General features: G+C 31.3%; 1 protein-coding gene across 5 annotated transcripts in view; it reads left to right on the top strand.

The window, feature by feature from the left end:
- LOC114336268 (calcium-activated potassium channel slowpoke) overlaps positions 1-27269 on the top strand; it is a 663340-nt gene that overhangs the window by 371155 nt on the left and 264916 nt on the right. The window contains exon 13 of one of the 5 annotated variants that reach the window (XM_050659851.1): positions 18876-18988. The exons of the other annotated variants lie outside the window; for them this stretch is intronic. Within the exon in view, the coding sequence (XP_050515808.1) occupies positions 18876-18988 (113 nt within the window). The remainder of the gene's footprint in view (positions 1-18875; positions 18989-27269) is intronic. 5 annotated transcript variants of the gene reach the window in all.

The raw sequence follows: 27269 nt of genomic DNA on the forward strand, positions 1-27269 counted from the left end.
TACAAATATGTATTGTTTAAAATGAATGGAAGTTTTTCGAGGAGGCCTATGTTCAGCAGTGGACGACTATGGGCTGATGATGATTGTTTACAAGGCTAACTTGACCAAAGGGGATTTCAATTAAACAAATTTAAATTAAAATGCCACAAGAAAATAGCTGCAGAACAATGTTAATATTTTTGTTTTTTATTATCTTTTTTGTCTCTGGTTTATTATTCTATCTTGTTTCTTTTATTTTTTACGTCAACTTTATTTGAATTAGTTAAAAATATCTAACTCCTTAGATTTTGCATTGACAATTTTTTTAAATTTTATCATACAGTATGGTACAAATGTTTGGAACAAATTCGTTATGTCGTAATCCAATGACTTTAAGCAAAAATCCTGAAACAGTCGATTTTTATTTTTAAATTATGAATTTTTGACATAATATATATTATACCAGTCACGTCATCCATCAACATATTGCAATACAAGTATTATTGTCTAAATATTTTGACATATTTATAATAATTGATTAATGTTACTTTATTGTTTTATACAGTTGATTTATCCTTATGAAAAAGGATTTGTAAAGTTTTAGTAGTAAAATCTGCTTCTTACACTATACAGTGGTGAGCGCGCTAATAACCCGCAAAATAGCGCAAAAGATGGAAAACATATTACATTGCGAAACAAAAAGAGATGAAACTAGTGGAAATGGAAATTATCGTTATAAACGTATAAATTAACATTACATTACAAAATTTCCTACCTTTACTGTTACTGTGACAGTAGAATTTTATAAAATACTCCTAAAGGTGGGAAACTATGTAATGTAGTGTTAATTTATACGTTTATAACGATCATTTCCACCTCCACTGGTTTCATTTTTTTTTTTTTGTTTCGCAATGTATTGTTTTCCATCTTTTGCGCTAATTTGCCAGTTATTAGCGCGCTCATCGCTGTATACAGATTCGGTCAAAAGACAGAAAGTATCACAATTAATATCGAAACGTCAGCGTTACAAACTAAACAGTACCAAATTTGAGTAATGAATTTTTAGGTTTGTAGGTCATATACGCTATAAAGCCCATTTGTGTATGGACTTTTTTTGTATGGATCATAAATTAACGTAATATAAACGTGTCAATTCATTTTTTTTTTTTGTAGCAGGTTGATCTTTAATAATTTGACCCTTTTTGTTTACTGATTTTCTAGAATTGGCTACAAGTGAAACTCTCTACATATAGTTGAGTCCACGGGTCTTTACCCGTGCGTCATTAATACCTGGCGAGATAAAACACATACTTTTATCTAGCATCATTCTCTTCCACGCATGAAACTAATGATAAACCAGCTGCCGCCTGTTATTAAGTAAAAACACATGTAATTTTCATGAACGATCTAGACTCAGTGCATTGAAAAGAGATAGGTAGAATGAAAGACGATTGGGGATGTTTCACATATTTTAATTACAATTTCTGACGTTTTGGTTTGTTTACTTTTGTTGCTGTTGTTTTGTCCAATTTTTGCATTTTGAAGTTTTTTATAGTATACAAACAGTTGTTTTCGCAACTAATTTTATATTGGAGTTAAAAATTTTATAAGTTTATGTTATTTTATTTTATGATAAATTTTGACAACGTACAAATCTAACCTCATCGTTGACGCAGTCAAGGAATGCTTGTGTTTATTGTTCCGCTAAAGTGAATAAAATAACAAAGAGGAAATATGTTATTGAATTTTTTTATAAAGTTTTTATTTATTTACCTATTACATAATTATAATAAAATAATTTATTAAGCTACTTCAAATGTAGCTGTAATCATGCACCAAAATTTTAAAGCAAAACTTAAATTTTACATTCTATTTATTTGATAACGTCAAATTTTATACTATAACCCGTGATCGGAATAATACCCACTTTCTGTCACTTGCTGTTGCGTTTAGTAAATTTCCGACTTATTTCGTATGCTTTAAATGATGACGCACTGGTAAAGACTCGTGGACTCAACTGTACTCATTGTCTAAAGCAGGGGTTCCCAACCAGTGGTACGCGTACCACTGGTGGTACGCGGGAAGATTTCAGGTGGTACGCGTCGCGTGAGTGAAACAAGCGATTACGCTGGGCCTCTGTCTGCGGAAGTGCCAGTATCTGTTGGGTCGCTTTTGGTGAACCCTGAGTCTACGGCTCCACGGGCGAGAAATTGACGCTAGCAGTGGCAGTAAAATGAACTTAAGGTTCCGCGGAACGGAATAGGAGTAGCCGAACTGTACCGACTACAGGACTTGTGCGTAGTCGGTTCAGTTCGGCTATTCCCATTCCGTTCCGCGGAACCTTAAATTCATTTTACTGCTGCTGCTAGCGTCAATTTCTCGCCCGTGGAGCCGTAGCCTGAGACTTCAAAGGATAGTGTAAAAAACCTAAACCGCAGGCCAATTGGAAATACCACGAAAGCTACTTACAGTGCGGTTTTATAGTGAAGACAGGCACAGAAAATAGTGACAATGTTATTCCTCAATGTGTTGCTTGTTTCTAAAGATTATTCCAAACTTGACTAGATCAGAAATCCTTTTGCAGGAACCTCACCAAATGAGTTGGAATTGCAGAAAACGTTAATCGATCTAACAGAAGACAGTTCTATGAAAGACAGTTTTAAAAAGAAATCGTTAATTGATTTTTGGATCAGGTGTAAATCCGATTATCCAATGCTCTTTCGGCAAGCTAAGCTGCTTTTGATGCCATTTGTCACTAGTTACTTGTGTGAGACTGTTTTTTCTGAACTATTGTATATCAAAAATAAATACAGAAACAGTATTGAAAAGGACTTAAGAATAAAATTAACTTCAATTACTCCTGCAATTGACACTAATCACAAACAAGCTCCAACAAGTTTCGCATTAATCTCGATACACAATGACTAATATTGGTTTTTGTTGATATTTTTCTTCGGCTGATAGTTTGTACCAATGGTATAACATTGCACTATGTTTTTGTATAGCTATGAGTAATAAACTGTAATGTGCATAATTGTTGTAGTTTTCCTTTATTTTAATTGTTTCAAAAAAAATTAGGAGGCGGGCCTTTTTCCCATTATATGCCCCCCCCCCCCAATGTGTTTGATGGTACGCCAAAATCTTCAAAATATTTCAGGTGGTACGCAGTTGCTAAAAGTTTGGGAACCCCTGGTCTAAAGCAGTAACTAAGCTTTTTTGCCGCCTAATTCAAAACATTGTAAAAAACCTGCCATTGCCAAGGCCGTATTTAGTCTTCCACTATATTTTTTAACCATTCGGTCAATACCATCGACACCATGTTTTCAAATCTCTCCGAGTCTATTTAAAAATTCTGGTTTTATTGCAGAGATGAGTTTATATTATCTACGAGTGCATTTATGTTGGTAACCAGTTTACGTGTACCTGCCAATGGCAACCACATCTACAATAACTGTCATAAACGACTCCGCACACATCTTATGAAAAATATAATGTCACTCAAATGCAATAAAATTTACATGAATTGATTGGTCTTGAAATTACAATCATTTCATATCATTGTGTTAACTCTGAGCGCATAGAGAGAAAAGAGATTCTGTGAATCTGCGGTTCATAAATCTTTCTGCGGGTGTTAAGACAGAGGCTTACTCTTATCTGATAGATAATAAAGTAGGTATAATTTGGTCAGTCGTACCAAAGGATATAATTCCTCTAATTGGCTTAGCTCACGCTGGGTTAAGATATTTTCAATAGTGACAAATTTTATGGACTTAAAATATGTGATTTCCATAAACTTTCATTACAATTGACGGGGTTATTGTATGGGTATGAAATAATTGTTATTTCGAGACAAAATTCATGTGAATTTTATTGCATTTGAGTGACATTATATTTTCCATAAGATGCGTGCGGTCTCCTTTGGTCTTTATTATATTTATCTTTTATGTTGTAGCTCGAAGCTATTGCTGACTTCAAGTATGCGATAAATCATTCAGATTACTTACAAAAACTGTGGTGCCATTTGTATATAGTCGGTTCGCTGAATTCAGACATAACTGGTCAGTGATTTTAGTTGATAGTTTTTTTTGTTTTTGGCCAATTTTGCCAAAATTGGCAAAATTGCTAACTATTTAGTAATTATTAACTATTTAGTAATTATTTTTTTCGCTAATTTTACCAAATTGGCAAAATTACTTACTAAAATCACTAGCCAGTTGTGTCTGAGTTTAGCGAACCGACTATACCTATATGACGCTATTTGGCTATTTACCGTTTGTGAATATTCTTTTTAGGCGCATGGTTATAAAGCCAATATGAAAATATATATATATGTATGTTACAATTTACATTCACGCATTTTTAAAGTGGTAATTGTACGACAACAAGAGTCTCGCATGTTCTTCTAGCGTCACGAAACTCGAATTATGTTCTTGTTAGTAGTTGATTGTCGCATTTTGTATAAATTATTTTTGGTGTATTACATTTAAAAATGGTTTAAGTAAAGGGCGACTAGGGCTTATAATCCTGTAATCTACGCATTTTTTTCAGTTAGTTTTTTTTTGTTTTGAAATTTATTCCATTTTCCTCTAATAGGTCTTTCAGTTGATTATTATCTTATTTCTGAATTTTTTAACTATGAATTTTTATAACTAATACCTAATTTTGTGGAGAAAAGGATTTAGGTCTGATTTCGTATTAGATCATTGTTATTTTTTAACTGTATTATTCATATATTATTAGAGACTTTTACTAAAAACTGGGAAAAATTAAAAATGAACCACATTTGAAAGATATTCATCGGGTCATTTGGCTTGGATAATAATAGAAACAGAGGAAAACATCTTACATAGTTTTTCAGTGAAAATAATCTAGTCGCAGATACACTTTATCAACACCACCCAGGAAGGCTATCAACGTGGACTAGTCTAAATGAACAACACAAAAATCAAAAAATCTGCTACATACTCGTGTGCGAAAGAAGGAAAACCTCGGTAATCAATGTAAAAGCTACGCCTGCTCAGCCTGGCAAGCTGCTAAAAATGAACGTCAGGCTCAAACCTACACATAAATAAAAAAAATGCATCAGAAAAAACAGCTAAAAGTACATAATGAAGAAGGATTTCAGATGACACTGATAAACAAAGAACAACTACAAAGAGAAGATAGAAATAAAAAGTGGAATGAAACGAAAAACTGCTATAAAAACTATCTTTCTGACTCCTAGACATTTATTTTAGTTTGTTTATTTAGACATTAAAAGAGGCGAGCTCTTTTAATGTGTTGTGCAGGTGAAAGATCTTATGTTTTCTCATTTTTAATTTCCCATTTTATTATTTATATTTTTAAAAGATCTTAATAAAAGGATTTTTAAAAGATCTTGATAATGAGATAAATCCTATTATACTTTATGTTGTTCTGAAGCTATTTCCTTGTGGCATTTTTATAATTAAGTATTTTCTATGGGAAATAATCCACAATTTTACTAAAAAATGAATTTATTAACGTTTCGAAGCCCAAATCGTTACTTTAAAATGATATCGCCAATATTCATGAGTTCCTGGGACGACTTTACTAAAAGATAGTTCATTCGATTAATTCACACGCAACTCATAAATATTGGCGATATCATTTTAAAGTCTTCTACTTTAAAATGTATAATATACGTCTGAATTGCCAATATAAATGAGTCAGATTAAATAATTTATTAGAAGAATTTTTTTACTTAGCAACAACATTTTTGTTTATTTTTAATAGTATTTTGTATTTTGACAACGAAACCCGATTTGGGCTTCGAAAAGTTAATAAATTCATTTTTTAGTAAAATTGTGGCTTATTTCCCATAGAAAATACTCCATTATACTTTGCTATGAACTTCTTTTTCCCATATCTTATCTTATGTCTGATTTATGACTTCTCTTTACCTCTCTCCTCTTGGTCCATGCGTTAAAGCATATCGTTATCCATCCTTGTTTTGTTCTTATTTTTACTGTACTAAATCTTGTTTCCTGAACATTTTTTATTATGTTTTATTTCTGAACTGAACAGTTTTTTCAATATGTACCTTCCCAGCGCTTGGTGTAAGTTTTATTCTTTTTTGTATGGTGGCTATTTCATTTTTGATCGTAATATTTATTACATATATTATTTTCTCTATCAGTAGTAACTGTTTGCGTTTTTACCTTGTAACCGATCAACATGTCAGATATCTACTTTTAGTTTTTTGAAGTTATACTTCTTTAGGCGCGATTGAGAGTGAATTTTTATTATTCTGAGCGCATGCGCACACAGACAGTATGGAGTTCGTTGCTAAATATTTTAAGTTATGTATGTATTAGTCCAAAAAGGATGTGGAAAGAATATATTAGTGTTTTTAGTAAATACATTTATTATAATTTTTGTGTCTTTGGATTTGTCTTTCTTGGGAATAAGATAGTAAGTACTATTTAAAGTATTTTTATAATTCACTTGATCTATTTGTCACTATGTCTGGAAATCTTGTAATCCGTAAAAACAAAAGGGAGTATAGCTCAGTGGTAGAGCATTCGGCTGGAGATCGATAGGTCGCCGGTTCGAATCCGTGTGTTTTCCTTTTTTTTTTATTTTTGGTATTATTTTAATAAACATTTTTGGAAAGTAGTGAGTAAAAATTAGTTTAATATTTAAATAAAATACAAATAACCTGTTGAAAGTATATTTATTTCGTTGAAATCATATAATAGAAGTATAACTTCTTACGTGCGTACAAAGTACACACACATTCCTTTTTTTTTTTTTTTTTTCTTAAAATGCCCTCCCCTTAATTGAGGTTGGATACAAAAATATTGCAAGCTTCTCTCTGTCTTAGCTGTTCTGTCTTAGATGCTCTGCTTTTTGTTTATCATCGTCATCATTGGCTCTAGAACCCATAGTGGGTCTTGGCCTGTTCTAAAATTAGCTTTCATTTCTTCCTTACTTTCGTCTTAGTTTTGCAATTTCGGACTCTTAATATTACTTTGTGTTTATATATTCAATTTGTTTTCGGACCAGTAGTTCAGGTGCATCTTTTTATGATAGCAGGTGTACATGTGAGGGTTTGGGAGTTTGAAAATTGTATTTATGATTACTAGTTGCTTCTCTAAGGGGCTGTCCATTAATCACGTGATGCTCGAAAGGGGGGGAGGGGTCCATAAAAAATCACGAAACATCACAAGGGGTAGGGGGGTTCAGTAATATATCACGTGTATTTTTTTTTCGGAAAATGCCCGATACTCAACCCGTTACGTGTATTTACTTTTTTGTCAAATGCGTACAAAAATCGAAAGCGGCATTGCTGTGACTAATATTAAAAAAAATATATCTTTTTATACACAACCCAGCAAACTGGTTCCACCTAAATTATCTTGAATGTTATGATAAAAGCGACCCATTTCAAATCGTTTTGTTGTGAATCTAGCATATGTTTCCACTAAAAAATAGGAATACTGACCGGGACTCTGTCGCCGTCTCCGATTTTTTATTTATGAGCCTTTAGTCTTACATGTGTTTTACCTACTATCTGATGAATTGGAAATTCTCAAAATCCTGTCAGTTTTATATCGTTATTTTGTCACTGAATACATGCGTTTAAACTGTTTTTAACTTCGTACTTTTTTCATCACAATGTCTAGGTGATCTGTATAAAGAACTATTTACAGAGTATAAGAAAGGTAAAAATCTTGGTGTCGCTCAAAAAGAATTTAATGAATTGTGGGTTAACGGGTAACAAAAATATACAAAGGAAGAATTTATGAAGTGGGCCAATGATCTTTTACTAGATTACCACCGAAAGAACCAAGCAAAGAGGTCTTTCAATATTCTCTTTTATTATTCTACTACTAAAAAGATAATTTAAAATTTGTTAGTGACTATATATTTTTATGGACATTGTTCTAATACTAAGAATTCACCTATGTAGTTTTATTTGCAGTATTATGGTATTGTTAAATCTTACATTTTTTATAACATTGATAAAGTAAATGTAATTACTTTACAAATAAAATATGCATAGCGTACATACCTACAGCTGAGTCCACGAGACTTTACCCGTGTTTCATCATTTAAAGCATACGAAATAAGTCGATGAAAAAGTCGGAAATTGAAATTTACTAAACGCAATAGCAAGTGACAGTAAGTAACTACCTATCCTATCACGGGTTAAAATTTGAGTTATCAAAAATATGTGTTTTATCTCGCCAGGTATAGGGCTTTTCATCGATTGTCATTTGTTTCGAGCTTCTGTCATATGTTGTATAATCTGTGTATAATATTAATATACACGGATTATACGACATATGACAGAAGCTCGTACAATCTTTATCGTATGAAAAAATACCTATAATCCGTGTATATTAATATTATACACAGATTAAATAACATATGACAGAAGCTCGAAACAAATGACTGTGAATGAAGAGCCCTATTAATGACGCACGAGTAAAGACTCGTGGACTGAAGTGTACCTTAAATATTACTTAAATCCAAAACATATCTTTTAATTCGTGGCATTTTGAATTCTTTATTTTAATATTATATGAAATAAAATTAATGGGGATGATAATATTATCATTAACTCATTTGCATGATACTTACATATTATGTATGTACATTTAGTGATATATGTAATACTAATTTAGTACAAAAAGTTTCTCAGATTTCTTTCATTATTTTATGTCAGTCAAAAACAACCTGCAACCTTTCTGTCTACCTCTAAACGTTATTATTGTGGTCTTTAATTATTTATAATAAAATTAGATGATGTGTATTTTACAATTATTTAAAAAATATATTTTTTGTATATACTAAAAAATACACGTGATATAGGGTAGGGGGGGTTAGTTTTAAATCTCACCATGTATCACCAAGGGGTAGGGGGGGTTAAAAAATGCCAAAAAAAACATCACGTGATTAATGGACGGCCCCTAAACAGAAAGATGCCATATATCTCTATATCTTTGAATTTTTTACACCTGACTTTGTATGAAGAAAATAATGATTTTGTTTTATATATACTACGAATGTATAGAACTAATTAAAGTAATTATTGTCAAATAGCTAAACAAATATGGTTAACATAAATCTACTAGATACCGAAGGGCTCTAGATTGTGGTACTGTTTTGACGGAAAATAGAAATATTATAATATACATATATGTCTGTATTTTAAATCTAGGTATGAAAGCTTCTTTATTAAGCTTTTATATACTTTTTATGAAGTATTATATGTATATTCCTATGATAAATCAACTGCATAGAATAATGAATACAGAATCATTAACGGCTGCATGCAAGAGTGGCACAACTTAAAACTGAATTAGTTTAAAGATAAACAGGGAGAAGTGTACTTTTGAAGTGTGTAAAATATATAATTCCTAGCTGAGCGTTTTCGGCTTATAAAGCCATCTTCAGAGCTATGATCGAAAAGTTCAAAATACCACTATGAAAAGTATGATATGAAGAGGATTCCATGTATGATATAAAAAAAGACTTCTATTCCTTATGCAATTTTTTAATGAGTCCATGTCGCCATTCTGCATGCTGACAAGGTACACTTCAGATGGTAGGTTGTTTGACCTTACCATAATCAAATATTCGTAATCTGTAATGTAATTTTTTTGTGTGAAAGTTCTGTGTGCCCGTATTTGATGTTTTTAACTTTTCCGACTACAAACCAACAGCACCAACAGTTTCTTTTCCAACAGACAGACAAGGTTTTTTTTTATCATTAAAAAAACTGCATAACGAATAGAAGTCTTTTTATATTATACATGGGATCCCCCTCTCTTCATAGTGGTATTTTGAACTTTTTGACCATAGCTCTGAAGAGGGCTTTATAAGCCGAAAGCGCTCAGCTAGGAATTATATATTTTTACACACTTCAAAAGTACAATTCTCCCTGTTTATTTTTAGTCATAAGTATGTACAAAAACTATTTTAGTCTTTACATTTGAAATACTTTAGACAAGTGATTAAAGTTTGGTTGTACCGAATTTTATTAAATTTATTTTATTTTTAGTATTGCTATCAAAAATGACTTTTAATAGCAATCCTTATACCATAAATAAAATCAATTTAATAAAAATCGCAATATTTTTACAAACTGGTTGTCTAAACTTTTTCAGTTCTGAGTTGTGCCACTCTTGCATGCAGCCCACATATTAAGTCCAATATTTTTCATAATTTTTATCGTAACAAGACATCTCGTAACGCGACAGTTCGTTACTCCATAAATGCTAACGGACAATTTGTAAAGGCGACAGTTCGTAACACCGATAATTCATAACGGTGTGATTCGTAATGTTAAAATTGAATTATTCTGTTTATTATTGTTGACATGGAAAATAACTTTTACTAGCGTTACAATTGACATGGAAAATAAAATAAAATAAACGAAACAAAAACTAAGTACATGACCATCAAAAGAACACCTGAGAATGAAAATAATATAACAATAGACAACTATAATATTGAACGTGTGGATGCCTTCACATATCTGGGCACAGAAACCAATCAGAAGAATTCCGTAAGTAGTGAAATTAATGCACGTATTTCCAGTGAAAATCGTACATACTATCCCAACAAAAGATTGATGACATCGAAATTATTAGACAAGAGAACCAAAATGACTATCTACAGAACTTTGATTAGACCCGTAGTAACCTATGGTTGTGAAACCTGGGTAATGACGAGAAAAGATGAAGCCCAACTCAGGACAATCGAGAGAAAGATACTGAGAAAAGTATATGGCCCGGTGCAAGAGGAAGACGGCACATGGAGGATCATGAGAAACGACGAGGTTAATGAACTGAATGAAGGGTATGACATTGTAAGATTTGTGAAAAGTCAAAGACTGTCATGGCTGGGACATGTTCAGCGACAAGAAGACACGAAAACGACAAAGAATATGTTACAGTGGAAGCCGATAGGAAGGCGGAAAAAAGGAAGACCCAGGACGAGATTATTGGATGACGTGGAAGACGACCTGAAAACCATGAATATGGTTTAGGTTAGACAATGGAGGAGAAGGGCTCAAGAGAGAACTGAATGGAGGGACATAGCCAGACAGGCAAATACCCATCCAGGGTTATGATGCCAAAAGAAGAAGAAGACGAAGAAGAAGAAGAAGAAGAAGAAGAAGAGTTACAATTGAAATTATCTTTATCAATGTATCGAACTAGCATAAGCATAAACATTTTTAACATATTTCATATTTCGTGGATAAATATATTGTTAAAATTATGTCTGAAAATAAATATAATCCATGGTTTACTTTTTAAATATAAAGAGTAAACTTAAAAGACAGCTTCAAACCCAATAATGCCACTAGAAAAATAACCAGATTCATCTCCTTTTTGATTGATCATGTCGGCCTTTTAGTCTAAGAGCTAGTGAACCCTCCGACTAACGGTCGTCCTGTAAGGCTAGAAATTTTTCTAGTGATAATTCATAGCACACCAAGGCTAAAAACCATGACCTGGCAGGCATCAGTCGTGCACGTGTATCTACCAGGTGAATCGAAAAGTGCAAATTTAGGGGGTAAAATAAACTTTCTCCTGTAAGGTTTAAATTGAAGTATGAGTTTGAGTAAGTCATTTAGAAGAAATGTGTACAATGACAGGCGATTCTAAATAGCATAAGACCTTGCCAGGCGAGGCGAAATATTAGGGGTTTTTGGGATTTCATCAATCAATATTTAAAAAATATCTACTAAATACCTTGGCAACTTTGAAATTTTTAGATAAATGTCCGATTTAGGGTTAAAAATAGCCGATTTCGCAATTTTCAAAATTTTCAATCGCTTATATAACAAAAACTATTAACTTAAGAGAAAAATCACTAAAGACCTTTTCTGTTTGGAATGATTCAAAAAACCTAAAAAAAATTTGTTCGATGCAAAAAGAATAATTTTAGGAAAAACCCCTAATTTTTCCCCTCGCCTGGCAAGGTCTTATGCTCTTCAGAATCGCCTGTCATTGTACACATTTCTTCTGAATGACTTACTCAAACACATACTTAAATTTAAACCTTACAGGAGAAAGTTTATTTTACCCCCTAAATTTGCACTTTTCGATTCACCTGGTAGATACACGTGCACCGCTGATTCCTGCTAGGTCATGGTTTTTAGCCTTGGTGTGGTATGAATTATCACTAGAAAAATTTCTAGGCTTATAGGACGACCGTTAGTTGGAGGGTTCACTAGCTCTTAGACTATTTGACGGTAATCCATAAATATTATATTACAGTAATACGTCGCTAAATAGTTTTAAAAATAGCTGTTTTTTATATAAAAATGCAGGCTAGAAATCTAAAAATTAAAGAAATATCATAGAAAACAAAAAAAATCTCGGATATAACTTAATTAACCCACTAATTTTAAATCCCATTAGTGTCGAAATTTCATAAATGTCAATAGTGTCAAAATTTCATAATTTAGTGGAGGGAGCTTGCCTGTGGTTGGACCAATTACAAACAAGCATTACGACGCGGTAAATTTGAATTACTCCTAGTATTTAAAAATGAACCATAGTAATTGTATTAATTATTATCATAAATACATATTATCTTAAATTATTTTTAATTTGTTTCATTTAAAGATAAATAATTTTAAAGAACTCTTTAGTTGTCATATTAATAAGAATATATGCAAAAATTGGTCTGAAATATAATATTTAAAAAGAAGTATGTAGTCTTTACAAAATACCATTACTTTAAGTATACAGTATGGTGCAAATGAAAGGAATAAATTCATTATTTCGTAAACCAGCGACTTTAAGGAAAAATTCTGAAAGAGATCGATTTTTATTTTTAAATTATGATCTTTTGGCATATATGTCATACTAATGTCGGCATCCATATATGCGTAATGACGTAATCAATGATTTTAAAATAGGAATAGGGGTCGTGTGCTAGCTCATTTGAAAGGCTATTAATTAATTCTCTATTCAGTAATGTAAACATTATCATAATTATTTATACAGGGTATCCAAAAAAATTTTTTAGTTAAATTATTTGACAAAAAAAAAGAAGAATGTATGTAATTTATTTAATTCAAAGTACATTTTACTGTTACCCAAAAACAGAAAAAAAGTTTATTTCACAAAGAAACATTGCTTTTCGATTAAATTCAATGTTCAAACCAGCTCCCACCAACCACCTGCGTCTTGGAAGTTTGAACATTTAATTTAAGCGAAAATCAATATTTATTTGTAAAATAAACATTTTTTTCTGACTTGTGATAGCAATAAAATGTATTTTGAATTAAATAAATTACATACATTCTTCTTTTTTTGTCAAATTATTTAATTTAATAAATTTTTTTGGACACCCTGTATAAATAAATATGTAAATGTTTATATTACTAAATAGAGAATTGAATAACATTTAAGATAAGCTAACACTGAAACGAAATAAGTGATGGACTACCCCAGCTAATTAAAATAATATTCGAAAATATTACCTCAATCATCTAATAAAGCCATCGTTACACCCTTAGCTTAGCTCAGTCACTCAGGTGTGTATTCGTCTTGTCCTAATCTTAGAAATGAACTATGAAAGTTTGGAATGGAAGCAAACAAAACAGTATTTTTAACTAATTATGTTGATTGTTCATAAAGATATAATAAAAATATAATTTAGTAAATTGCATTAACAAATATATTCAAATTCTTACCAAAAACTAAAAATTCTGGATTATACTTATGGCTTTTGGTATTCAATGGTAACTTCTTGATGTTGAATGGTACTGTTGTGGACTTCTCTTTACCTGGGCAGATGTTGTGGCCCTAGGTCATTGCAGCTACGGTCTTGGTGGTGTCGTACTTGGAGGTTGGGTGCTGCTGTCTAGATGTCATGGTCCCATTGTCATCAGCCTTAGTGTCATCGCCGGCGATAGGCTTTTTTGAAGCTCCCAGAGGGAGGACGGTGATCTTATCCAAAAACTGTAACCGTAAAACACATATCCACAATCAAGAAGTTAATAACATAATTGTACCTTCGCCAAATAGTATCCAAAAATAATAAATAGTAAGGGTAAATTAAATGGAATTTAGATGAGGAGAATAGTTAAAATTTTGATTACTAAACGTGCATATAAAATATGTAAATTAAAAAGATAATATAGTTAGAACTAAAATATCAGAACACATGGTCTGGCATTGGAGATTAGATTAGATATAAAAAAAACATTAGAAACACTGTTAGATGGAGAAATGTAATTAAAATATGATACGTAATATATACAGGGAACAGTATTAGGCCCTGTCCTGTTTAATCTATATATAAATGGATTATTTTCATTACAGAGTACAGGGCATATAATTGGGTTTGCTGATGATACTGCTATTATTTATGATGCTGAGAATTGGTATGAATTAAAAAAAAAACAGAATGTGATCTACAACTAATAAAAGAATGGTTTGACTACAAAATACTAACAATCAATTTAAAAAAAACTGTTTATCTACCAATATTTAACTCTAACTTGACCACTGATCTTTTCAAACCCCTTCAAATATCACATAATAAACAAAATTTTTATATGAAACCCGTAACAAATGTTAAATATCTAGGAGTTTTTATAGATACACATCTAAAATGGGATTTTCACATTAAATATATCATTAAAAAGCTACAGTTTATCCTGTATAAGTTTAAATATCTTAAAAAACACATACCTATACCTTCGCACACTATATTACGGACTAGTAGAAAGTCATCTCCGTTATGGTATACTGGCTTGGGGAAGCGCCCTGAAAACACACATTCTCCCACTGGAAATCATACAAAGAAGATTTCTGAAAATTATTATGTCTAAACCATACACCTACTCTACAGATAGATTATATAAGGATAGTAATATATTTGACTTGAAACAGTTATACTTTCTTTGTGTGTCTTTAAAATATCACACCATGAAAACAGACAACAATTTACCATCACATGAGTATGATACAAGAGGCAAACACCTCTATATGATTCCGAAAATGACAAAGTCCTTATGTCAAAGAAGTTTTCTATTTCTAGCCCCAAAAATATATAATCATATCCCCAGTGATATCAAAAATACTAAGAATGTTCTTGTATTTAAAAAAAAAATTAAAATCATTTCTGATGGAACAAACAAGAAATTTTTGTGACATCATTATAGCAGCTTAAATTTACATACATTTACATACATAAAACAAACAAAAAAATAAATGAAACTGTAGAGTCACTACCAATTTTTATACCTATATTTCAAATTGTATATTGTTTTAAACTGATTTATTTTGCTTATTATTTTTATCATATTTAATAAAACATGCGTATATACACCATTCTTCAAAAATATTACTAACTAATTGAGCCATACATAATTGTTTAATAAAAAATTAATTATTCGTGTTTTATTGTTAAACTAAGTATTTATTTTATTGTTTTCATTATATTATTTATTCTACGTATCATATTTACTAAAACATAACTGTGTATTTACAATTAAAAAAAACGTACCTATCTATTAATTGTATTATATTATATTGTATTATGTTGCTATTTATGTTATTTATGTTATTTACGTTAATATGTTATTATTTATTATTTTATATCCTATTTACCGAAACAGGTGTATCCACACCTCTCGGAGACCTTCGGGTTAATTTATTCACTTTATATGTAAATATCTAAAAAAAATTGTACCTATTATTGTTGTTGAATAAATTATTATTATTATTATTATAATATTCTTACCCCAAGAGAGTGAAAGTCTGGAAATAGATAAGGCCTTATGGGCTCATCCCTTTAAATAGATTTATTTTTCCCTTCCATTTGGATTTTGTGTCAGCGAGTAGGGATGAAGTGTCACTTTCATGATAGTGAGACGCAGGCAGTGCCGGGCATGTTCCGTATTGAGACAGATACTTTTTTTCTTTTTTTTTTTCTCTGATTCTGGCCTTGGTTTAGAACTAGAACCTTTAGCCACGTAATTGTATAACCTATCACTAGGGAGCGGATTTTATGCTAAATGCATATTGCATGCATATTTCGCATATTTGAGAAGTTAACTAAATTTTGCATATTTTTAAAGAAACATGCATATTTTGTGCCTATTTCAAAACATTTAAGTCAAAAAAAAAATAAATTTTTTAATTTGGCGCAAAATATTTCCCCGCACAGGCTGTCGTATCTATTAATTCGAGAACTACCTGAAGAGAGACGGCTCATTGACTGCGTTCACCAGATGCAAACACGTTCACAAATGTTTGCGCTTTGATTCTAAACATGTTGACAGCGAGCTGAACGATTGGTTGTTTAGGTTAAAATTTGACATTTTCCTTGCTTGGTTTGAACGTAACCTAAAATAAATTTTCTCAATAAATACGTTTTTGAATTTACTTTTTTTTTTTATTAAAGGAAAAAAGAAAATTTATTTAATAGATAATAACGTAGCAGAATGTCTTCAGTAGCCTTTATTTTATATATAAAACCCTTATCAATATATTCTACAATATATACAATTTAAATATTTTATGTTTGCAAAAATGACGACCGCTTTCCAAACATGTTTGACGTTAGCATGTCGTTCAGAAGCATAAAGCGCAAACTGATTGCCAACGTTTGCATCTGGTGAACGCGCCCATTCACTGCCTTTTCATTTTTTCTTAGAAAATACCCTTACACAAAGTACTTATAGTGCTTATAGTACGCGCCGTTATAAAATTATTGTAGCATGTTAAAATGATAAAGGATGGTTTACCGAGAAATCCGAATTTTATTTACTTTTATTATATTTAATACACTTTGTATCCCCATTTAGTAGGTACCTATAATTCTGGTGATTCTTTTAAATCTCCTATTGTTAAGAGAATTTACACCTTTAACCATTGTTTATGATTTTCTAACGGAAATTGACATATTCATGACAGGATCAGATCCCGTCTTAAACGGCTTTAAAACTTTGGAGGATATACGCGAAATTTTTAATGGAAATTTTTGAAATTGATTTTGGTGTAGAATTTTCGGCTTTAACAATGTATTTTAAATATTCCACAAATTACTTCTGTAGTGAATTATAATCGAAAACACATTGTAGTGAATTGTAATTGAAGATATAATATATAGTGATATTGTTGTTTTATTTTAAAGAGGTAACTATTGGTATCAGTTTTTGGTTTCTCAAAATGCGCATTTTTTGAATTTTTGTGCATATCTTGCGCATATTTCGTAATTTTTTACTGCATATATATGCGCATATTTGATCAAAATTGATCGCATAGAAATCCGCTCCCTACCTATCACTAACTCAGGTGTAATGTGTAGTGTGTGTGTTGAGTAAGTGTCTTGTTACTTACAGATACTTACAGAGTAAGAATGTAAACGATGTACGTTCAGTATATTCAATTGATGATTTTAATGAAAAGAGATATAGTAAATAGAAGATAATAAAAGAAGATCTAGAAGATAATAAAACAAATAGAAGAAGATTATTGTTAATGAAATATTAAAGAAAATAAAATAAAATAATTATTTAAAAATAAAATATCAAAGATGTGACGTTTGTAACGTTAGAACACACGACCCCTATTCTCATTTAAAAAAAATCATCGATTACGTCATCACGCACAAATGGATGACGTCGATAGTATGTCATATATGCCAAATTATCGCAATTTAAAAATAAAAATCGACCTGTTTCGGGATTTTTCCTAAAAGTCGCCGGTTTACGAAATAACGAATTTATTCCTTTCATTTGCACCATACTGTATACACAAATTATGCAAAACGTGTTTGTGTATAAATTCAATAATATTAATTTTCCGCAAATCGCCAGGAAATTTTGACATTCCTGTCAAAATTTCTTGAAGAAAAAGTCAGGACTTCCTTACTGTAAGGAAATGTCATTTCCTTACTGTAAGGAAATGATATTTCCGTACAGTTGTTAGTGTTCTACATAAATGATAGAAAACACAGTGCTATTAAAACCTTGTAAATTACCTTAATCATTAAATTTTCTTTATCTGGAGCTTCCTGGATAAATTTTTCAATTTCTTCCTTCGTTAAAATCTTAGATTTCTTTGCCCTATAACCTTGAGCTTGCCGTTTCAATAAAGAACGAAGTTTTGAGTATGTAGATATATCTACATTGTTTTTAAGTGCAAGGGTTGACTTCAGCATTGAATAATTGGCCCATAATGTTGAAGATTTCATCTTTAAACACGGGTCTAGGAAGTATGCCATTACAACATTTTCTGAGAAAGAACTCGTATTTTTACTCATGCGATAATCCATAAAACGTCTGTATGCATTTTCGTACTTTTCTCTTGATTTCTTTGGCAATAATTCTAATGAAGCAGTATTCACTGCCTCAACCAGCTCTGGAGGAGTCCCAGGAATGGAAATTTCATCATCACTTATCATTTTACTTTCGAGAACACCAGCAATTAAATTTATAAGCGTCAAGTTTGACAATTCAACCTCAATACGTTTCCATAGTAACCCAAGTAATTTTATTAGGAATTTCAAAGCACCATTTATTTGGGAATAAAATTATCGCGTTTTTTTTAAATCAATCAATATCTGTCGAATTTTAAACGATTTGCGGAAAAATAGTATGTTTACCGGGTAGGAAAAGCTTAACATTCCTGGACGACTGTGAAGATTGCTAAGTCGAGGCGCAAGCCGAGACTTAGCAACACAGAGTCCAGGAATGTACTATTGTTAAAAAGGGTTAAATGCTGGCATTCCGAATTATACCGTTATGAATATAGTTACAAACTGTCGCCATTACGAAGTGTCGCCGTTACGAATTGTCCGTTACCACTTGTGGGGTTACGAACTGTCGCGTTACGAGATATCATGGAACCAATTATTATATATTATACATCGTTTTAAACTTATAATTATAGTCTTCAGATATGCAAGTGTGGACCAATGACTATTTAAGGGGCACTGGAATGGAAATGTATACAGAAACTCTGAGTCCGTCATTTATAGGCATGCCCTTTCCAAAAGCTACAGAGTAAGTCGGTCTAGCAATTGTCGACCCTACAATCATCAAACCTACTTCGTTGTAGTATCTAGGTATAAACATCAACCATTTGCTTCTGGTCATACGTTTATCAGTATACGTGTTTATTATAAGTGTATTTGTACAATGTGTTATTTGTCCCTTAACATTTAGAGCTATTTATCATTGGTGTGCGGTGTTTTTTGTAGTTTTTAATAACCCTACTAATAGTATAGGCAAATATAGGTCACCGTCGTCTTTTCAATTCTAATGGGCAAACTCAACGGTTTCTTATGGATTTTTGGATGCCGATTACGAATTTCGAGGGTGGATTTCGATTCGAGTGGTCAAAAAATTGTTATAAAATATTTAATTGTTTATAAGGCTCCTGCTCATAAACTATAAGAGATGAAAAAATTTTTAAATACAATTTGTTCCTTAATAAAAAAAACCAAGAAATTGGCGTTTAACCAATCTTAAATTTAATAATTAGAACTCAAGATGTTGTAAAATTAGTGCATAAGCAAATTTGCAAAATAGAATTTTTCGAAGCTTTTTCGATCGTAACTCGGCTTCTACGCATGACAATGAGCCTTACAAAGCTTTTATACTTTACAAACTAATTTTAAAGCTTAACTCATAGACTTTCAAACAAAGTTCGTTAAATTACGTTATATTTATTTGTATTAAAGTTATACCCGTTTGAAGTTATAATTTTCTTTAAAAAATTCTTTATTAAGGGTGTTAAGCAAATTTGAGCAATAAACATTTATACTTTAATAAATATTACTGATAGAAAAACTCAAAAGGAACACTCTGCTCTTGGGAAAATGTTATCACATGTGTATCACATAATTCTTATAATTAAACTGTAACTTTGTAAAGCTCATTTGCATCCGTCGAATGTATGCTGTGTTACAATCGAAGAATATTAGAAAAATACTTATTTTGCAAATTGCAATATCTGCAAAGTTTTAATTATTAGATTTAAGTTTAGTAAACAGTCAACGCTGTTTTCTTTATCTTACATTAAGGCACAAATTTTATTTAAAAAAAATTTATCTCTTTTAGTTTATGAGATAGAGCCTTATAAACAATTTATAATCAATTAAATTGTTTGTAACAATTTTTTGACCACTAGTATCGAAATCCACTCTCGAAATTCGTAATCAGCAGTAAAAAATCCATAAAAAACCGTTGAGTTTGCCCATCAGAATTGGAAAGGCCACAGTGATCTAGCTGGCGCCTAGACTATAAATAAATATAGAAGGATTTAGTAAGGATATTTTTATATTTGACTCTCTAAACTACTATACTTTCGTTATGTTGAAAGAAGCACAGGAAATATTAATTATTTAGTATGTGATAAACCAAATTATTTTTATAATTAAAGAAAAATATCTCTGATATACAAACTCGTAAAATACAATACAATAATTATTGTTCGTAATTTTTTTATAAATTGTGTTCCGATTTTGGATCATGTTGTTCGACTTGATCCAGTTTCGCTATGGTCTTAAGTAACTTCTTGATAAGTATAATAAGAAAGACTTGTTGCTGTAACTACAGATTTATGGACGAAAAATCAAAATTAAACAACAAACTAAAATATTTATTTGGGACTACATGTTCCACGTAAAAAATATCCTCTCATTTATTGGAGTCACTGAAGGTGGATATGAGCTTATTACCTCCGATTTCGTTCAACCTTCATCGATTTGCATGAAAATTGGTAGTGGTTGTTAGAGTATATCTCAAGAAACAAAGGTGACATGGTGCCAACTTGCGCTTTTACCCTGGGGTGGATGCCACCCCTTCTCGGGGTGAAAATTATTTTATTAAAAATAACCCCATAATTAGATAGAGGGACAAATTCTAAGCAAAATTTGTTATATAAAGTTATTAAAATAAATCAAAACTTTTTGAGTTATTAAAGACCAAAAATTTTAATTTTTCTTAAGAAAAATGAATGTTTTTAAGCGATTTTTAAGATAGCTCAAAAACTATAAGTTTTTACAAAAAATTTATTATTACCAAAATTGAAGCTAATAAAAAACTAAATAAACTCCTTACTAAAAAAACCTTTTAGTATTAACTAACTGAAAGTGACTTATAGATAATTGAATGCATATTTTTTTGGCGAATACCAAAGTATTCAAGCTTAAAGCTGATGCATTATTATGTATAACATAAACTGATTAAACATTTGCGAAAGTACTTAGAAATATCTATCAAATGAGATAGAACAAGTTAATAAAGTATTTCTCATGATCATCTTTCAGTGCGTCACAGTTTTTCGATTTCTTTCTAACGCATTAAATTGTATGTGACAGAAAAAAAGGCACGTCGGTGATTACATTTCGTCGGTGACATTTTTATAACATTTATTCTAGTTATTTTAGTTGTCGATAGATGGCGCCATAATAAAAAAATTTTTTTTTAATTAGATAATAATATTACAAATATAATCTGTATAATTTATAAGACTATACAAATCAAAGAAAATACCATTTTATAAATGCAAGAAACACATTTGATTTGTTTTTATTCCAAATTAAAAATCAAATGTGACAACTGTCAGATTTAACTAAAATGTCATGTTAGAATAAATGTCATAAATGTGTATTATCACAGACTTACCCTTTTTCCTATCATTTGTTACGCACTGAAAAATGATCATGAAAAGGACAATAGCATTAAAATTTATGCTCCAAAAATTTTTAAATTTATCTTTTAAAAATTTTTCCAAAAAATATTATCGTTTTTTTTAATAACTCCGTTAATTTTTAAGATATCAGGTTCACCTAAAAACGGTTTGAAAGGTAATTCAAAAGGCTATTAAAATGCGTTAAATCTAATCTTTCAAACCCCTTACTTTTATAAAAATCAAAGATTAAATGGCCACGGTTACATGATTCTCGCAGCAAAGTTTAAGCTTTAAACGTTTCTATCTCGGTCATTTTTCAGCCTAGAGAAATGGTGAAAAAATATAATATTTGATATACAAAACACTAAAATTTGGTTATTTACCATTTTTTACATATATTGAGCATTTTTAAAGTTATTATCAAAAGAAAATGAAAATGACGATAATTTTAAAAATTCTGATTTTTTTAAAGTATATCTTTTTTCAAAAATATGCATTCTAAACCGGTGAAAATTGTTCAAATCATTACTTATACTAATACAAAGAAATTGTTTTAAGGATTACTATAAATTTTAATTTTTGTCGAAATGGCGTATGTTTTATTTTTCACTTTTTCCTAAAAAATTCGAAAGGGTTCTCTTAGTTTCATCATAACTTGCTTAATTTTGATGCTATTAACTTCTTATGGAGATTATTTGTTAGGTATTCTGAAGTACTTTGATAAGTGTTAAATATGTATATTTTATAAAATGCATCGTTTTCTCGTTATTTAAGCTTGAATACTTAGATTTCAGTACTCATCGAAAAAATATACATACATTCTGTTACCTATAACTCACTTTGAACTAATATTAATTTAGTACTTTGAGTGAACAGTGTATTCAATTTTTTATTGTCTTCAATTTTGGTAAGAATAACTTTTTTGTAAAAGCTAATAGTTTTTGAGTTATACGTGAAAAATTGCTTTATAACATGCATTTTTTCTACGAAAAAATAAAATTTTTGATCTTTAATAACTCAAAAAGTATTGATTGATGTTAATAACTTAATATAACAAATTTTGCTTAGAATTTGTCCCTCTATCGATTTATGGTATTATTTTTATTAAAATAATTTTCACCCCAGAAAAGGGGTGGCATCCACCCCAGGGTAAAAGCTCAAGTTAGCACCAAATCACCTTTGTTCCTTGAGGTATCCTCTAACTGCTCACCAATTTTCATGAAAATCGATGGAGGTTTAACGAAATCGGAGGTGAAAACCTTCAGTGACTGCACTAATTGGTTCTTGTAGTCTCTCGAGACTGAATCGCTGCTCAGTGCGTTTAGTTATCTAAACACATCTAAGCTTTTTTTATCTTAAGCTTCCAATTGAATGACCCAGTCAAAAGTGTCCTAAATGTAGATCGTATTTTTTTGCATATATTCATCTGAAATATAATCGATTTTATTTTCCTTGAGAGTAAAATCTAAACAATTTCCTGCAAATTAAAATCTGTTTTTTTTTTTCATTTAGACTTTGGAATATTGTAGGAGACATTATGCTAAATCTAGATTGTGTGACATATTTTTAAAAATAATGGGTCACTTGGCCAAGTCAAACATCAGGTGCTTTTTCAAAATTTTTACTTTCTCGGATATGTGCCATTAATATTCCAGCATTTTGAAAATATTTTATGAAAGACTGTTCAGCACTTTTTATGCCTGACCATTCACGAATATTTCGGAGCCATGATATATTATGTACTTCAAATATGCCATTTTTCTGCACTTTATGGTGGGATTCAGCCAAAACCCTCGCAGTCGAATGTCCTATTGCTATATCTTTCCATTGCTACTTTATGGAGTGGAACTCTAAGTGAGGCTAAGCTGAAACCATTGAAATCCTTTGAGATGTATACAGACGACAACTAAGAATAAGGGTATCGATAGAGCTAGGCTAGGAATGAGGAGATGCTTAGGTCGATAAAACAAATAACATGCGTGTTAATAAAGTAAAGAGTAGGGATGGGAAAAACCTACCGGTTATAACCTAAAACCGGTTTTTTACTTCGAAATAATCGGTTTTTTCGGTTGTTTTTTGAACCGGTTTTTCATTTTAAAGTAATCGGTGAAAAACCGGATAAATTACCTCTGGAAAATAATGAATTCAGAGAAAAAATGGAGAAGTTCTTTTATATATTATGGAGTTCATTTAATCCACTCTCATATATTCATATATAAACTGAAATAAAAGCATCTACAAGCTAGATAGCTAGTATATAATAGGTATTATTCTTCAAACCTAATATTGACTGGGGAATAAACACAAAATTTATTAGTATAGATTGACTGAATATAGAATATTGTAAATATGGAGCACAAAGATCATAGTAATTGTCAGGAAAAAGATAACAGAAGGCCTAGTCTACGCCAACCAAACCCCAGTAGAAAGAATGAACTACAGCTACCTCGGCACCATAATAAATGAAGAATGGACCAACAACCAGAATAAGAGTGCTATTGAGAAAACTAGATCCACCTTCAACCGGATAAGGGCCTCCTTCAAGAGCCACAACCTCGCTTTTGGTATAAAAAGAAGAATGTGGCGATTCTACCTCTTTTCTGTCACTTTTTACGGTGTTTAATCATGGATCTTAAACGAAGATATGTACAAAAAATTTGAAGTATTTGAGATATTGCTATGTATATTAAAAAATACTTAAGATCTCGTGGACTGATGAGTCGTAAATGATGAGATCCTCAGAAGAATGAAAAATAACCGAGCCCACCATCAAATCTCAAAAGATAGGTTTCGAACACATTATGAGAAATGAATTCGTCTATGAGATTATGCTTTGCTAATGCCATCCTGAACCCTTTACACATCAATTAATTATCTTGGTATTGATGTACTCTTCCAATAGTGTCGATATCGATAACATTGATACCGATTTTAATGGAGTATGGCAAACTATATAGCAAAACTATATATTTATATGATGTATTTTTTAAATAGACAAATTAATATTGTTTTCCGCAAATCGCCAGGAAATTTTGACATTCCTGTCAAAATTTCTTGAAGAAAAAGTCAGGACTTCCTTACTGTAAGGAAATGTCATTTCCTTACTGTAAGGAAATGATATTTTCCACCTACCTCTACCGAAAGTATACTTTTCCGGACCTGATGTTAGGGAGCAAAGTTGTACTTTTCCTCCCTAGGGAGGAAAAGTAAAAGTGACGTCATGGTATTTCATTCATGAAATACAACTTATGGACGCCCTGTACAATATCTATTTTCTATTACGTAAGTATCTATACATTTTAACGTTTATTTATAAAACACCCTGTATTTTGTAGAATGGTAAAAAACAGTAAATTGTTATTTTGATTTAACAATGTTTACAGTAATAATTTGACTTATATTTGACAGTTGACAGTTATATTGTACCTACTTGTTTGTTTTTGTTCTAATAAATTTTGTTGGTTAGTTACGTAAATAAATTAAGTAGAAATGAAAAAATGACTTGTTATTTGAGGAAGGTGGAAAAACCATATGTATAACATGGGAGTAAAGTGCCTTTTCCTCCCTTGAATGATTACTGCCCTCCGCTACGCGTCGGGCAGTAAACTTCATTCTCGGGAGGAAAAGTAGCACTTTCCTCCCTTGTTATACAAATAGCTATTCCGTACAGTTGCTAGTGTTCTATTTATAAGCGTCAAGTTTGACAATTCAACCTCAATACGTTTCCATAGTAACCCAAGTAATTTTATTAGGAATTTCAAAGCACCATTTATTTGGGAATAAAATTATCGCGTTTTTTTTAAATCAATCAATATCTGTCGAATTTTAAACGATTTGCGGAAAAATAGTATGTTTACCTCGTAGGAAAAGCCACATTCCTGGACTCTGTGTTGCTAAGTCTCGGCTTGCGCCTCGACTTAGCAATCTTCACAGTCGTCCAGGAATGTTAAGCTTTTCCTACCCGGTAAACAATGTACTAATATTGTAGATATGTATAGTAAAAAAAATGTAATTGTGTTTTTCACGCCCAGGGCCTACATGGCCTGTTGAGCAAAACTAAATAAATTGCAAACTACAGTGCATTTAAATGTAACTACTGGGTATTGGCTATTCATTAAAAAAGCCGAACACCGGTTATCGGAATAACCGGTTTTTTGGCCAGTTATAACTGCCAGGTTTAACCGTAAGTAAAAAAACCGGTATAACCGAAAACCGGTGTTTTGTCAATAACCGACATCCCTAGTAAAGAAACATAGATGAAATTTACATAGAGATAAAGCCGAAATACTTCGGTCGCGAAACACCCTGAAAAATATGATCTTTTGCATCTGACCATTCAGGAAAAGATCCAAGGTAAACGTAGTTCTGGTAGAAGAAGGACATCATGCCTGAAAAATCTAAGAAAATGATACGAAAAATCGACTATATGGTTATTTAGCGCTGCTGTAAATAAAGTCACGATAGCGAATATGGTAGCCAACATGATATCCAACAATCGATAACGGCCATGGAGGCCACTAGAAGAAAAAAACATATGTGTTATATAAACGTTTTCCCTGTGAGCTGCTACGTACTCTTCTGTGTAACTACATATGGAATGGCTCAAGATGGTTATTTCTTTTCGTTTTTCATATCCACATGTCAACACAACATTGACCACACATAGAGTTTGGTCATTCATTCTAATATTTTCAAGTTAAGATTATCATCCCATATGAATGGTCTCATTTTGTTGAATGTTGTCATCACCATTTTAATTCTACTTTTAATCTTAGAGTCTGGGTCTAGATCTGGTCTAGTAATGCTTCCCAGAAATTAATAAAAATTTTTCAAAGTGTTCTATTTGTGCTCTATTTACTTGTAACACGATATCGCTATATCTTGTTAGACTAAATATCATGAACTTAAAGTAAAGAATGATTGAGATTTGATTTCCGAATACGGCTTTCACTATGTCCTTTTGCGCATTTCGATTTCATAAATCTCCTCAGAGCACCTCTGTAGAAGCACTGAACTGAAATCAAATTGTTCTCATCTTTCGCTGTGATTATTAAAATAATTATAAAAGAAGCCACAAGCACCATCAATGAACCATAAGTTAAAAGAGGCGGAAACTAGAACATCACGGTGAACGACAAGTTATGATTGAAATTATGGATTCCCTTGTCGATTAATTCACCATTCTCTTCTGCTTTATATTTACATCTCAAATCGCAAAAATAGAAGCAGTACGTAAAGGTCATGGTTACAGAATGGGGAACAAAGAAATCCAAATACATATTATGTTATGCAGACGACGCCGCATTAATCGCCGAGATAGAAGACAATCTCCAAAGATTAACACACATCTTCAATACAACAGCCAAGAAATACAATATGATAATATCAGCAAAAAAAAAACCAAATGTATGACAACACATAATAACCCACTATGATGTAAAATCGAAATTGATGGGAAAATAATAAACCAGGAAGCAAGGTTTAGATATCTGGGAATAGATATAACCAGTTACGGAGATGTTGAAGAGGAAGTACGACAACAAAGCTTAAAAGCAAATAAAGCGTCGGGATCTCTTAAAGACACAATCTGGAAGAACAAACACCTAAGACAAGACAAAAAGCAAGAATCTATAAAGTAGCAATTAG

The sequence above is a fragment of the Diabrotica virgifera genome, chromosome 8, assembly GCF_917563875.1.
Source record: "Diabrotica virgifera virgifera chromosome 8, PGI_DIABVI_V3a".
Taxonomy (NCBI): Eukaryota; Metazoa; Arthropoda; class Insecta; order Coleoptera; family Chrysomelidae; genus Diabrotica; species Diabrotica virgifera.